This window comes from Manis pentadactyla, chromosome 1 (genome assembly GCF_030020395.1).
Source record: "Manis pentadactyla isolate mManPen7 chromosome 1, mManPen7.hap1, whole genome shotgun sequence".
Lineage (NCBI taxonomy): Eukaryota > Metazoa > Chordata > Mammalia > Pholidota > Manidae > Manis > Manis pentadactyla.
The window spans coordinates 104131582-104147128 of NC_080019.1; the positions used below are offsets into that span (position 1 = coordinate 104131582).

A 15547-nucleotide genomic window follows, 5' to 3' on the forward strand; every position below is an offset into this window, starting at 1 on the left:
GTAAAAATAATGAGAGATAAAATATTATAGTTTTTTTTTATATAGTCACGTTTGTGACTATATCAAGCATCACAACTTTCATGTTAGTATGCGTTAGGGGAGCATTTTTCTATTTTATATCTTAACAGAAAAATTACCTATTATGGATGGTTAGAACACTATATGGTCCTGTGACCTCCAGTTGTACAAAAAGGAAAGCAGTGTGATAGAATGGGGATTGTCTAGATAGAGTTCACCAAAGACTCTGAGCTCTAGAGGGGAAGTTCACATCAATTTGTCTAATAATTTTATCCGCAGTGCCTACCACAATGCTTGCTGTATAATACATACTTAATAAATATTTGTCAAATAAATAATAATAGTAATAGCTAGCACTCACTGAGTGCTTTCTATGTGTCACTGTTCTAAGCACTAATCTGATTTTGTACAATCCTCACAAAAACTCACAAACTATATCATAGGGTACCCATTGGTTGGTTCTCTATTCAGTAAAGGTTAAGAACTTTTGGAATCATACAATTGCCTGAATTTTAAGTTTCCTATATTTCACCTTTTTTGCCCAAAATATGGAATTTCTTTTCCTGCCTCTCTGGTCCATAGCATCTCACAATTTACTTGGTTCTGTATACTTGCTAGAATTTCAGTAGCTCAGTCATTGTGGGTTTAAAACTTCTCTTGGGTCCCAGAGCCTTTGAGCTCACATCCCATTGGTTGTAAATTCCTGTACTAACAGTCACTCCTTTGCTCTATTTCTGCCCCAGGATTTAGTAAAGATATCATATTCAGGGTCAATGTATTATGATTGTAGGAAAAAAGAAGACAACTGGGAAACCCCTAAGTTCAGTTACATGAATAAAAAATATAAATTTGGGGAACAAAGAAAAACTTGGCAAGGGTATCAAAACTCTGGTTTTCATAATTTGAAATATATCTCTAAAAGACAAGCTCTCTTTAAAGGATATAACCACAATACCACTATCACACACAGAAAAATAAATGTAGTAATTCCTTAATGTCATCCAATACCCAGTCTGCATTCACATTTCTTTGATGTTCTCATATCTTAAAATGAATTTTTATCAGATATTTTCTGTCATATGAAGATTTTCATACAGTAAAGTAGAACTAATTTTACACTGAACATCTATTTACAGATTACCAAGATTATATAACATTAATGTTTACTATTTCTGGTTTTATCGTGTGTATTTATCCCTCTACTTATCCATCAGTTCATCCACTTTTCTTTTTACATATTTCAAAGCACAGACATCTGTACAGTTTCCCTTAAATACTTCAACATGTGTATCATCAACTAGAGTAAAATATTTGTTTAGTTTTGATGTAAACTTTCCAAGAATAAAATGCACAAGTCTTAAGTGTATATTCGTTGAGTCTTGACAAATACATATATGTATGTAACTCCAACTACTATCAAGATACAGAATATGGCCATTGCCATTATGCCCTTTTCCATTTATTCCCTTTCTCCATCCCCTGATAGGCAGCCACTGTTCTGATTTTTTTGCCATTATAAATTAGATCTGACTGTTCTTGAACTTAGTACTGACCGTTCTTATCTTTAATTATAGCCATTCTAATAGGTGTGTAGTAGTATCTGAATATAGTTTTAATTTGCATTTCCCTGATGAATAATGATTCGCTTTTCATGTGCATATTTACCATTTGTTTCTCTTCTTTGGTACCGTATCTGTCAAATATTTCTTTGCCCACTTAAAAAAAAATTGGTTTGCTTATTTTATTAAGTTGTGAATGCTCTTTATTCTGGATATGAGTCTTTAAATACAAAAAAGTTTGTATCATGATCAAAAAAAAATCTATATATTGTGTTTGGTTATATGTCTCAAGTCTAATCTATTGATTACTATTTATTGCTCATTTTCTCTTTACAACTTGTTTGGTGAAGAAACCAGGTTTTCTTGTAGAGTTTCTGTAAGTCTAGATCTTGATTATTGCACCCCCATGGTATGACTTACGTTTTTCTGTTCCTTGTATTAATCAGGTCTAGAGATTAGATTCTATCTCAGAAACAATTTTCTGTGGTCAGTGGTTTTTAAATTCTGTGTTCTGGAAGAACTTGAGTTGCTGCAGTGTCTCTATGAAGGCAAATCAGGATCTCACCCTACTTCAGTTCAGCTTAGCTTTTATCTATTTTATGTATTGGTGTTCACTGTGGTATTTCATTTGGAGAAATACTCAAAAAGCTGTAGACAGCTGATAAACTAAAGGCTAAATTTTCATTATAATATGTAGGCAATATTTAAAAAGTTTAAAAATCTTTCTACCCCACTCAAAAAAAAAAATTGAAAAAATAAAGAAAAAAACTAAAGAACAACAAAGAGGAAAAAAAAAAGTAAAAACAAACAGAGTATCTTTCCTTCCGTCATTCTTTCTCCTTTTGCTTATTCTTTCATTCAGAAATTTTTTGAGTACCTACTATGTAGCAGGTACTGACCTGGTCCCTGGAAATATACCAGGGAATGAAACAGACAAAACTCTCTGCCTTTATGGAGCGTACATGCTAGTAAAGAGAGACAGACAATAAACAATAACATAACAAATAAATATATAATATGTTTGGTCATAATGGCTATAAAATAAGAGTAAGGCAAAGGGGACCAGGAGCGCTTGAGGAGGGACAGTGATACTGAGTGAGGAGATCCCCTAGGTTGAGAAGGTACATTTGAGCAAGAATTGAGGGAGAAGAGTGAGCAAGTCATGCATGTATGAGGGAAGAACATAAAATAAGAGGCAACCGCGTGAATTAAGAGCATCCCTCATATGTTTGAGCAGTAGCAAAGGAGGGCAGTATAGCAAGAGGTAAGTAAATGTGTGAGGGGGAGAAAAGAAGGTGATGATGTCAGTGAAGACTGTGTGGGGTCATGAAGACTATTGTGAGAATATTGGCTTTAGTATGGAAGAAATAGGTTTTGAGCAGAGTGCTATGATCTGTCCTATGTTTTAATAGGAATACTCTGGTTGCTTTATTGAGAATAAAGAGTGAAGATTTAAGGGAGAACTGGAGAGATGAGGTAGGAGGACATTGCAGTGATTCAGGTGAAAGAAGTGGTAGCTTAGAAAAGGGTAATGGAGGGGATAAGAACTGGCCTAATTCTGGATATATTTTAAAGGAAGCGCCAACATGACTTGGGTTTATAAAAGCAACACATCATGGCATTCCAGGTCACGAGAAATAGAAATCAATTCTAACTATTTGAAGGAAAAAAAACCCAAAGATTTAATTTATTTTGCAAATTCAGAGAATCAGTATAAAGATCAGCCTTGGGAAGTGGGCAGGAGCTATAGAGTTCCAGAGGCACAGACAGTAGAAACACCAGCAAAGATTATTGGACACAGAGAATCTGGTCTGCATACTGCTTTTGTTAATAGAACACATGATCTTTAACCATTTCCATATTTTTAGCACATGCTAAAAATTCAAAGTCCTATGAGAGAGCATTTGACTGGCTGAGCTTTAATCATGACCAGAGAATGTGGCTTCATTCAGATTTACAGTAACAGATGATCATTACCTCTCACTAAAACCATATTCAATGAGAGATTCCTCAAAAGGGAAATCAGACTATTATTAGGAAGGAAGTATTAAATGTTCAATAGCCAGGAAAACAATTGTCCATTAAAGTGCTCATGATAGAAAATTGGAAAAGTACCAAAAAAACTGAGAGGAGAGGGGGAAATAATTTTCCCAAATGCTACTGCCCAGATACAGACACTAAGAACATTTCATGTATTTCTTTACAGTTAATTTTTCTATGCACAGGATTTACATGTGTTATGCACTTGAATATCATTTGCAACATTGTATCTCACCTTTACATTTCTTCCCCAATGCATTTCTATTATTTCTTACATGTGACTTTTCCTTCACAATTAAATCACAGTTACTCTGCTTATGTCAAATGGGCATAAAATTAAGTTCAAATTTCCACCATTTTTTGATAACCTGGGTTCCATTTTTATTTCAACTTCACTAGAAATTCCATTTTTCCAGTCATATGAACAGCAGCAATAAAACTATTGCTAAGTACAATCAAAGCATTCAAATTATTGTAGCAAATACTGCTCTACAAAGGAGGAGTTGCTGTCAAAAACGAACCTGGCAGACAGTATCACTTTGGGATACCTCAGATGTTAAAGTCAGAGGTGTGGAAGAGGCATAGCTGCCCATGTGAATAATGTATGAAAGTGTAGGTTGTAGGAAAATTAAAGTTTTAATATAGATAATTATCTATGTTCTTAGCCACTGTCAAGTCTTAACTTGAATCAGTGTAGTACCATTAGCACTCTCTTCCACTCATGGCTGAACTAACTGTGGTACAAAAGTTATTTGATTCTTGGTAATTGACTCAAATGTCAATTAAAGATGAGCATTATTTTATCCTTGATACAAACTCATAAATTTTAGAAATGTGCCACTTAATTTGTCCTAAAAAATTGTCATAAATAATGGGTTAGATAAAAATATAATAGAAACTTTCTTTAGTATCTTTGGAAAAATACTGATGTTATAATAAAAATTCATTCATTCATTCGTTCATTCGTCCACTTGTTATTTCAACAAATATTTGAGTGCCTTTTACATGCTAGGCATTATGGGTAAAATGGTGAAAAAAATTCATTTTCCCTACTTTCAGGTAGCTCAGATAGTGGAGGAAACACATATTAACCCAATCTTTGATAAATATTGGTCATATCTTTGCTAAGTAACACAAAAGAGATACTCATGGTGCGGGGGTTGTAAAATGGGGTTTTTTGAAAGTGTAGGTAGTTAGAAAAGACCTTCCCAGCAGTGGTATGTGAGCAGTTGCTGAAGGAAGAGAAGTTGCCTACTCTAGGTTAAAGGAGTGGAGATCAGAGAAAAGCAAGTGCAAAAATGCGTGAGAAGGAAGGAAGGCAGGTATAGAATTCAAGAGAAAGAAAGGTAACATGGTGTAAATAAAGCTGACAATGCAGTTAGAGGTCAGACCATGGAGGTCTAGTAGGATTGAAGTGTTTTAAAAAGGTGGTGATATGATGGTTTAGATTTGCATACTGTCATTCTGAATGCAGACTGGAGGATGGTTTAGAAGAGGGAAATATGGATTATTGGAGATCAATTACAATGCTATTCATGCAACAAATTCTGAGAAGGTACTATGTGCCAGGTGCTGGAGATACATAGGTGAACAAGACTTTTACGGAACTGAAAGCATCTTAATGCTTTCAAAGGTAAAAAATGTAAATATTATGAATAAAGATATTAGTATTTTTGTAAGTGTAATATAAAATATAATATTAGTATCTTTAATAAGAAGAATAGATTAATGGAAAAAGATGAATGGAAGTGCAATCTTGGTTTTGTCACTAACTAGTTGCCTGACCTTGGTAAAGAAATATAACCTCTATGCTGCTGGCCTTGGTAAAATTCATGTGTAAAATAAAGAATGGGACTAATGAGCTGAGATTTTTTTCCACATCTAAAATTTTACTAATCAAATTACATAATTTGAAATAATATCCTCATCATATTTGGAAACCTCTTGCTCCATCAAGGAAAGCTAATTCTATTTGTCCAAGTGAAACTTTTAAGTGCTAAATTTGTACAGTCTTGCAAATCTATGTCAAGTGATTTATAGTCTAATGAATAAAGCAACGATTCATATCCTAATTACTGACTATTGAGGTGTGCAAAAGCTTCTTCTGGCTCAGAGTGATTATAATTTCTAAAGCTTGTTTTAATGCAGAGCTGACAGGTTAGAAGATGCTGTATTATAATGAACTTGGTAATATGGTATTTTAGTTAGAAATGTTCAATAATTCCAAGAATGAACAGAATTCCACTGCTATTTAAAAAAATTTTTGAAATAAAAATCTTAAGTGATAACTTCTTAGAAAGACTGAATCTTTGTATCTGTACCTAGTATGGCATTATATGTAGCTATTTTCTTCGTAAATGCTTTGATGGGGTAAGGATGGTGGTAGAAGGAGAAAAAGCAATTACATGAAATCTACATGACATTACAGTGTTAATATTTAGTTACGGTAAAACACAATCCTACGATAAAATATTTAAATGTATTAAAAAATACTATTATTGGTTGATAACATTTCACATTTTAAAATAGTGTCTAAAATTGTAATATATTTAATCACAACTTTAGGTAATAAAATGAAAGTCCACTACAACAAATGTTGCCCATTTATTGCAATAAATTTAGTAGTTTTTTTTAGATATACTACTTATTAGTAGAGTGCAAACTACAAAGCACAAAGGTGGGAGAAATCTTGTTCACTCCGCATTTGAAGAATGATTGCATGGGAAATGTGCGTATTTGTGGATGAGGGTGGACATAGGGTGGAGAAAGATATTCCATAACCCCAAACTAACTTTCCTAACTCCTCATTCTCTGCTGCCCTGAAGGAGTGTAGATGAAAAAAAAACAACACAAAAAATGATGGAGATGGAGGGGCAAGGGGGGAAAGGAAAGAAGGGAAATATGAATAAAGAGGAAAAATAAACAAGAAGGAACAAGCGTGTGATGGGAGACAGGAAAGATGGTCCAGAGGGTCACCCCATTTGGAGACGGAGGTGGGGAAGTAGATACTCTAAAGGGAGAATCTCAGCAGTTCTGTCTTCCACATTTCATTTTCCCGACCTCAGAAATTCTTTTATTGTTTGGGGAAAATAGGTCACACACTTTAGTATTTTAAGTACTTAAATTCAGTTCAATTCCTTTAGCATTTTGTGTCTGAAATCTGTTCATTCAGCATCTTAGGAGCTGTGGATGGCGCTTAAGAATTTGTTGATAGTTTATTGTTTCAAGGAACTTTTCATTTTGATCTATCTTCCCCCTTCAAACTTTGAAGAGTTTTGTCCCCTTGACATTTGAATTTAATAACTATATTCCCACTGAAGGCACTGGAGGAGGAGTCTAACATTTAACATTAAGAATCTTAGCTAGGACCTGCCTTGGAAGGGGACAGAGGCCTGGCTAAGGGCAGCAGCAAGAGGGCCATGAGCACAGCATGGTTTCCCTTAAGAGAAGGAGATTAGGTTTTGGTGCAGAAGAAGGAATGTTCTCCCGGTGGTAGGAAAAGAAAGCAGTGGAGGTCTTCCCTGCATCAAGCTGGTTGGGGTGAGGGGCTGGTTGTGGCAGGTGTATGGCAGGGCAGAGAACAGAAGCATAGGTGCCATTGCTCCTGTGATCAGGAGTGAGAAGGCAGTGTACAGAACCACCAGTCCTATTAGGGCCTCAGCTGAAATAACTAATAGCAAAAGTAGTAGTAGTATTAACAGCTAACATCTATTGAATGTTTACTATATGCTAGAATATGTTTTAATTATATATCTATTAGCTCTATGAGTCCTAACAACGACACTATAAAGTAAGCACTATGTACCCTTTTATAGAAGGACAAACTGAGGCAAAGAGAGGTTAAATGTCTTGCTTGAGTTAACATGGCTAGGAAATGGAAAAGGAGGTTGCATGGTTATGAAATGGAAACAGATCGTATTGCCTGTTTGCTAGTCAAACTGCCTTATATCCCTGCAAAGAAATCAAGCATAGCTTTTGTTATGCTAGCAAACAATTTGTGCGGTGATACCGTATAGCTGATCATTAGAGTTGGGTGCAAGGCTTGTATAACAGGGGGCAGTGCACAGGGAAAATATGCCACTTTCCTCGCTAGCATAATATATTTCCAGTGACGAGAACTTTTGGAATGCTGGGCACGCCCTAGTTTAACTATGTAAGCACATTCCAAAGTAAAATTTCAATACTGTTTTTCTTCTTTTGCCTTAACGGTTAGCAGGGCATTCTACTGAAGGGCAGACTGCAAATTTTCTTTCATCAACAGGGAAACCGGTGATTAGCAGACTGTTTCAATCATTTTGTGGATTGCATCACAAACTTTCCATGTCTAACGTGGCCTGACAAAATTAGGAAAAAACTATGTAAACTCCCACGATCGGTTTGAGATGTTTTAAGTGTTTCGTTTCAAAGTGTACGTTTTCGTCTTCTTACTGGGTTTAGGGTTTTAGCAACGGGTTCCCTTTCTTCCTTTAATCAGCAATTAGGTGGGAACTACGCAATACCTATCTGGGGGAGGTGTATTTTTCTTGAGATTGTGTGTTATAGTTAGAAATTGAATAGATTGTTTTACATAACAAGAATAGTTAATTACAGGAGAAATGATACATTCTGTGTTAGATTTTAGAGGAAAGTAACAAGAGATCTAGTGGTGGTGGGAGGCGGCAGCAGGAAGCAATTTACTTAGGCTCCAGGAAATTCTAGAACCTCCTAGGTTTTTTTTCATATGTTCAAACTAAAGTTTGTATTTTAGAAGTCCGAGAAACACTAAGAATTTATTCCAATCACCCGTTAACTTCCTTAGATCAGAGCACAGTGAGTGCTTTACATACATCAGGATATAATTAAGTGGCTACAGACTTGAAGTACACCTGGAGGGCCCCCGAGCTGTGTCTCTGGTCCAAGCCAAGTCAACACAACCACCAAAGTCAAAACCCCTTGGCTCAACTCTCAGTAACATCCCTGATGCAAAAGTATACAGGCAGGAAGATCTTAGAACTCCCAGCAACCAGCCGGGAAAAATTCACCTGTGGAGACACTGATTAAGGATTTTGTGGCGCTTAAGAAAGAAAAGTTGGCAGAGAAAACCCATTCAACTTTCCTCAGAAAACGGATGTTTAGGGAGTAAACCAGCGGTAGCCACAAACACACTTTCTACGCCCTCAGGGGAAGCCCGGGAGCCAGCCCACCGCCTCCTAGGTGCATCCGGGCACTCCTCTAAACACTCTTGACCTTCCGACGTCCGAGCCGTTTATTTGAAACACACGCTCAACCCAATCGCTCGGAGGCGTAGGGGAGGCGGGAGAAGAGTGGCGACCAATCACCGTCCCTCTGGAGACTCCAGCCTATAGGAAGGAGGTTGACATCACGCGCCAATCGCCATGGCTTTTAGAGAGAGTGGTTCACTTTTTTGAATTGGTTTTTGCTGCCGCTGCGAGGAATGGCGCTAACGGTGAGAGGACCCGGCGCCTGAAGAGGTGGAACTTCCAGGGCGTTTTCTGAGAGTGGTGAGAACTCTGGGTGTGGGTAGGGGAGGTGGGAAAGAGCCAGCGTCCCCGGAGCCGTGGGCGCTGTGCTGGGGTCCGACAGCCGCGCCCCGGTGACCGCGAATTCCGGAGCGCCCGGTGCAGGCTTCCCGGCCCTGGGGACTCCCCGCCGCACTGCCCGCAGCGAGGCCGTGACGCGGCTTAGGGCCCGAGGTCCGCAGGTGGCTGGGCATCCTCACCGCCCACCTGGTTAGAGAGGTTTCCCGGAAGAGTGTCTGGGTGAAGGCAGGGAGCTGGGAAGGTGTCTTGATAAAACCGCTGCGGCTCGGAGCGCTGGCAGCTTGCAGCCTTTGGGGGCTTATCTCAGAGTGCTTAGTGGTTTCACTCGAGGATTCTTGGCTTCTTTTCTGTGGGAAGTTTTTAAAAATGCCAGCCTATTCCGCCCCGACACCATCCTCCCTGATACAGATACATATGGCTTAGTGGTTAAAAGCTTAACCTCTGGAAATCAGACCGGGTTTGAATCCCTGATTACCACTAACATTGTGATTTAGGGGAAGTTACTTAACCTCTCTGTTCCAGGCTTTTAAAAAAATATGATAATAACAGTACTTGCCTCTTAGGATTATTGCAAAAGTTAAAGTAAAAGGTTTAGAACTATGTTTGCCATATATTAAGCGTTAAATAAATGTTATTTGTTAGCTGTAATGTTATGTAATGTGAGCAGTGTTACTGTCAGTAAAATCACCAACATACGCAATGTTGCATTTTTTAGCTCCTCCTTCTTGACAGATGATTGCCTAGAAAAATAAGTAAAAGTAAACCTAAAGTGAATTATTTGCTTTAAGGACCTATTTTATCCTTGGAATGAAAAGGAGCATGTGTTGTAGTTTAGTCAGAAGCTCCTTGAGTATGTTCTTGGATGAAAAACAAACTGTATAGATTTATGAACACTGATCCTATTGTGTTCATTTCAAAATTTACAGAATGCATGAATATAAAAAAGTGATTAGTTTCTAATCAGAGTGTTGGCTATTATGTCATCAATTTACGATGCAGCTCTTTATTTCTAAACTTTGAAGCTGTTTTGGCAATAAATTGATCATATACAGTATCATCAGAGATAACTTTAATTTTTAGTCACCTGTTTTGATGGACTTTAAGCAGAGAGGCAGAGAAGAAAAATGTGAACATACAGTGTTTTTGATTTATTAAAATCTCCCTCCTCTTCCATTCCTTAAATCAGATTAGTTCATCTCTTGACATTAAAAAACAAATGTTCTTTTAAGGAGACTTTGAATGAAAGCACATATATAGCCTAGTCTTTTTTCATTGAAATCACTTAAGTGTGAGACTTAAAACAACAAATAAGGGCTGGCTGGAATTTAACTTTGATTCTAAATAAAGACTCTTATTAATAACTATTGGAGCACTCCTTTGGAGAATGTTAGAATTGACAATGATGTATGGTAAGAGTGTAAGAAGTGTCCACATTGTGAATATTATATGAGAATTTAAGACATCTATTTAGTTTTCATCACAACTGTATTTGATTTGTATTACATCTTTCTTCAATGTGAAAACTGAAGCTAACCTAAGTACAGAGCTGAGACTGGAAGCTGAGCCAGGACTTTGAAGTGTGCACCTGCACCTAACAATTGGGCTTAGGTCTGTTGTTAGTGTGCATATCTTCACACTACTTAGTATCACCATCCAGAAATCAGGCTAATGATACCTTATTATTTTTCTACAGCATACAGTTAACTTAAACTATTACTTTGCTAAGAATCTATTTGTGTAAGATATTTGTGTATTTTATTTATCTGAATCAAAGGAAAGGATGAGATAGATCAGATATGTACCTCCAGGTAAAAATGGCGGTGGTGGGGGTTCCTCTTACATTTGCCCAATATTCTGGACATTTATTTTAACGTAGTAAACTTACATAACAACCCCAATTTTAATTGATTAAAATCTGTTTAACTTTTTATTCCCTGCTTGCCTAACATTTCAACTCTTAAGTCCTGGGAATCTTAAAAAAACACAAGTTTTTCTTTCATAGTCCAGAGTCATATTGGCACTAAATCTGTGCATAACTGTCCTGTTAAATCTTTAAGAAGTAAGACATTTGCAAAGTAATATGAAAATACAGATAACGGATCAGTCCTTTTATACATGAGAGGTTCCGAGAAATCCACAGAGAATGAGCCAAGAGTGGTGGGTTGGAAGTTGAAAGATATGGTAGGTGGAGAATTGAGCACTTAATAAATATAAGTAGGTGTGGAATAAATTGTGATCTGTGTTTGAAAAATTCTGAGAAGTACAATGTGGCTGGAGAATCACAGTGTATGAGGACTTAGGGAATTCTAGTGGATGAAGCTGAATAGGTAGGCTAGGACCAAATTGTAAACCTGATGGTGATTTTAGACTTGGTCATATAGGGAGAAGTGCTCATGCAAGTTCTTCACAGGGAAGTGATATGGTCACATTTATTTTTAGGACCATACAGTCCTGAGAACCTTGTGGAGAGTGACTGCTGAAGAAACTGATGATGGGGAAAGTTGTTTGGAGCTGTTGTATTTAGCAACTGTGGCACTGGGCATAAAGTAGAGGGGCCAGATTCCAGAGTACTTGAAATGGTATTGCTAGGAATTTTGGGGAGGGTTAATGAGGTGGAGGAAAGTAAGGATGGAACCAGTTTTTTGAAAGCAATTATTTAGGCGATGAGTGGTATTATAAGTGGATAGACGAAAATAAATAGGTTGGTTGAGGGCAAAGGTACAAAGAAGGGAGGTAGAATAATATTTATGACTGTCTTTTGAGCGCTCATTATATGTCAAGTAATGTTTTGAGTACTTTCAATACATTGTTATTTTTTCTGTGTTCCTAAGAATCAGGTATTGGTATCTTTATTTTACAAAAGAGGAAACTGGCTCAGGCAAGTCAAGTGATTTTCTGTGCTTCAGTATTAAGAAATATGAGTAATGATACTTTTTATAAATTCTAGGTATGGAGATTTTAATGCTTGTTTTTGCTCAGCAGTCATGTTTGTTTCATGTATTTTTATTCAAGTTTTATTTTTTCAGCTAACAAAAAAGGAGAGTACAAACAATGGCTGACAATAGTGAATCCACTGCTGGGAAGACAAGCTTGGCAGATTCTTCTATTTTTGATTCTAAAGTTACTGAACCTTCTAAGGAAAACTCATTTATTGGGTCTACTTTATATGTTGAAGGTAAACCTGTTAATCCACATCAAAACACCAAATTGCTTTTTTAATCCTAAATTTACTGACGTGGACCTTTCTTATAATTTCATAACTGTAATACTAACTCTTAAGCTGGTGTACAGATTTTCAGTAAATATTTGTTGATAGAATCTCTTTACACTGCATAAATTTTTGACTTGTTTGGATTAATGCTTTCCAGCTTTGACTTGACTGGGAGACATCTTATTGTTGGATGCTGCTTTTTCTGTAGTAGGGGCAATCTAGCTACAACATAGTTAGCTAAAATTTACTCAGTTATGGCTGGTTAGGTGAAGAGCCCACTTCTTCCCTTAATACTGTATAAATGGATCTTTCCTAAAGTTGATGCACTGTTGAGGAGAATGGCTGTGCAAAATTGTGAATGCTTTTTTTTGGAGTGCTGATGTTTGTATACTCTGCTACAATTTCTCTTTTCCTGAAGTGAAATTTTAAAAAATGTTGGCCAAACTAAAAAAAATAAACTGGTAATCAAGTCATTTTTATTTTAGAGAATGTTATGATCTCCTCAAAGATGGAAAATATACCAGATATAGAGGGATTAGGAACTACTGATTTTGATGTTAGTACCTGACAAACATATTTAAACATTTTTAATTTTAATAGAAGAAATGCCTCAGGTTGAAACAAGAATGATACTAGTTCAAGAAGCTGGAAAACAAGAAGAACTTATAAAAGCCTTAAAGGTATGGAGTTAAGAGTTTTTTAAAAAAACGGTTTTCTTCCATCAGTGTGTAAATAACTTTATAGTTTTCTTAATCTCATACCTAAGTCTCTTTTCCACAGACTATTAAAATAATGGAAGTCCCTGTTATAAAGATAAAGGAAAGTTGTCCTGGAAAATCGGATGAAAAGTTAATAAAAAGTGTTGTTAATATGGTAGGTCAAGCATTTCATCGCATGTGGCATGCTGCACTTCCCTTGATTGTATTGTTACTCCACTTACGGTGATTGAACCTAATTTGGGCACAGGGTATAATTGTGCACTCTTGAAGCTAGATGAATAGGAACTATTTCATATTTATTTTTAAAATTTGGGTGTTTCTGAAATCCCAAACTACACCAGATATTGTAAATAATCCTTATAAAGTAATAAATTCTTATAAAGTAATTTGGCATTTTAAAATTTAAATGGCATACCATGTATTTACAAAAGATCTGATACTTTTCTTTAAACTCTTTAGTTTCTTTTTTCTCACTAATTTTATATTTATTCTGAATTCTTGTTTTATTTCCAGAATTATAAATCAGGTAATTGACAGTCATTTGGGAATTTGCCTTAGCATATGAGATATGTCTAATTCTCTATGCCAGCTATATTAGTTTGCTAGGACTACTATTAAAATATACCACAGACTGGGTGGCTCAAACAATGGAAATGTATTTTTTCACAGTTCTGGGAGTCAGAAGTCCAAAATCAAAGTGTTGGCAGAGTTGGTTTCTCTTGAGGCCTCTCTCCTTGTCTTGCAGATGGCGACTGCTTTCTTGCTGTGTTTTCACAAGGCCCTTCTTTTGTGGGTGCACATCCCACGAAAGATGGTATGTCTTCTGTGTGTCCAGATTTCCTCTCAAAAGGACACCCCCCAGATTGCATTAGGGCCCACCCATGTGACCTCATTTAACCTCAAGTATCTCTTAAAAGGCCCTATCTCCAAATATAATCACATTCTGAGGTACAGGAAGGTAGGGCTTCATCATGAATTTTGAGGCTACATAATTCAGCCTACCCCATGAGCCTAGCAAATAAAGCCCAAATAATTTACTGACCTGTTCAGAATTTTCTTTTAAATGGTTCTGTTCTTTTTACAGAGGAGTCATATAGGTACTTAAATATCTTCATTCTTTGGCATAGATATACAGTATAAATTGTTAAGTGGTAACTTGTCTTTTTATATCTTACCTTTGCCATGTGGCAACTGCCTACATATTTCACACCTTTCTCTTTATTTCCTTCATATATACTGAAATGATTAAGTTAATTTACATCCTTTTTATAGATGTTAAGTACCATAGTATTTCTATTTTTCTGAAGACAATTTGTGCAGGAAGAGCTATATGTATGGCATGATTTTCTTGGTCAGAATAAAAAGCAATGGTGGGTATTCTTATGCATTGTACTATCAATATGTATGTGCTTAAATTCATCATTCTTATTTAAATGTCCATAAGATGATTTATAATGACTACTAATTTGTGTCAGAAGTTGTCTTTATAATATTAATCTTCAAAATTTAAGATCTTAATGTGGATGGAGATAAATATATATAAAAATATAAATAAGTAAACAAATAACGCTGTTCACTGTTAAGTCCAGCAGTCATTATATGATTTAAAATTTGTTACAAATGTAAAAGCAAAATTTTTGATATTGAATTGAGTTTTAGGTCTTATTTAGAGAGAGTGAATTTTATAATAATGTAATTTTTATTTCTAATAACTACATGAAAAAAATCCAGGAAATTAAAGTGCCCTTTGTAAAGATGGAATCAGTTGAAGAATTTGAAAGTTTGGATTCTGCAGCATTTGAAAATGTATTCATAGTCATGGACTTCCAGGATTCCATCTTTAATGAGTTACACAAGACTGACTGTAGAGTTATTGGACCACCAGTTGTATTAAATTGTGCACAAAAAGGAGAGGTAAGAAAGAATATGTTTGTTATGATTTTTCAAGATTGTTTTTACTCATGAATTTTGTGAAAACGCATAAGCAAAAAATTCATTAATTGTTGAGTCTATGAAGTATTTAGTCTAAGACGTTTGAAAGTTAAACAAGAGAAACTATACATTCATGTAGGTGTATATGTATGTGTGTGTACATATATACACATGTGTATACACGTACACACATATATGTATCTTTCTCAATACCTGCAGTGTCTTGGGAAGAAATAATTTGCTTAAACTTGGGTTTCAGAAATGTACACACATACATAAATTTTTATTTTACTCCACATAGGATAGAGACCACATTTCCATTTTTATCAATTACTGCATGATTTAAAATTACGGGAATTATTTCAGCTTTTTGTTTTTAAATAGCATTTCAGTATAGGAGTTGTAGTAGAGTTAGTCCCTATTTTGGTTTTATTGTTCTGTTTTGCCATTCTTAAGCTTGCCATATTAACTTAAAATTGCTTAGGTCATTGTGCTTCGTTTGTTACAGATACTAGTAATAAATAGATG

General features: G+C 35.8%; 1 protein-coding gene across 4 annotated transcripts in view; it reads left to right on the forward strand.

The window, feature by feature from the left end:
* Positions 1-12205: 12205 nt before the first annotated feature.
* The window catches only part of ECT2 (epithelial cell transforming 2), a 62848-nt gene continuing 59506 nt past the window's right edge, over positions 12206-15547 (forward strand). For 2 of the 4 annotated variants that reach the window (XM_036930917.2, XM_036930916.2), the window contains exons 1-4: positions 12206-12332; positions 12969-13048; positions 13149-13241; positions 14819-15001. In XM_036930917.2, coding sequence (XP_036786812.2) covers positions 12209-12332; positions 12969-13048; positions 13149-13241; positions 14819-15001 — 480 coding nt within the window. In that variant the 5' untranslated portion in view covers positions 12206-12208. The remainder of the gene's footprint in view (positions 12333-12968; positions 13049-13148; positions 13242-14818; positions 15002-15547) is intronic. The other 2 variants (XM_036930918.2, XM_036930921.2) reach the window with 1 other exon arrangement.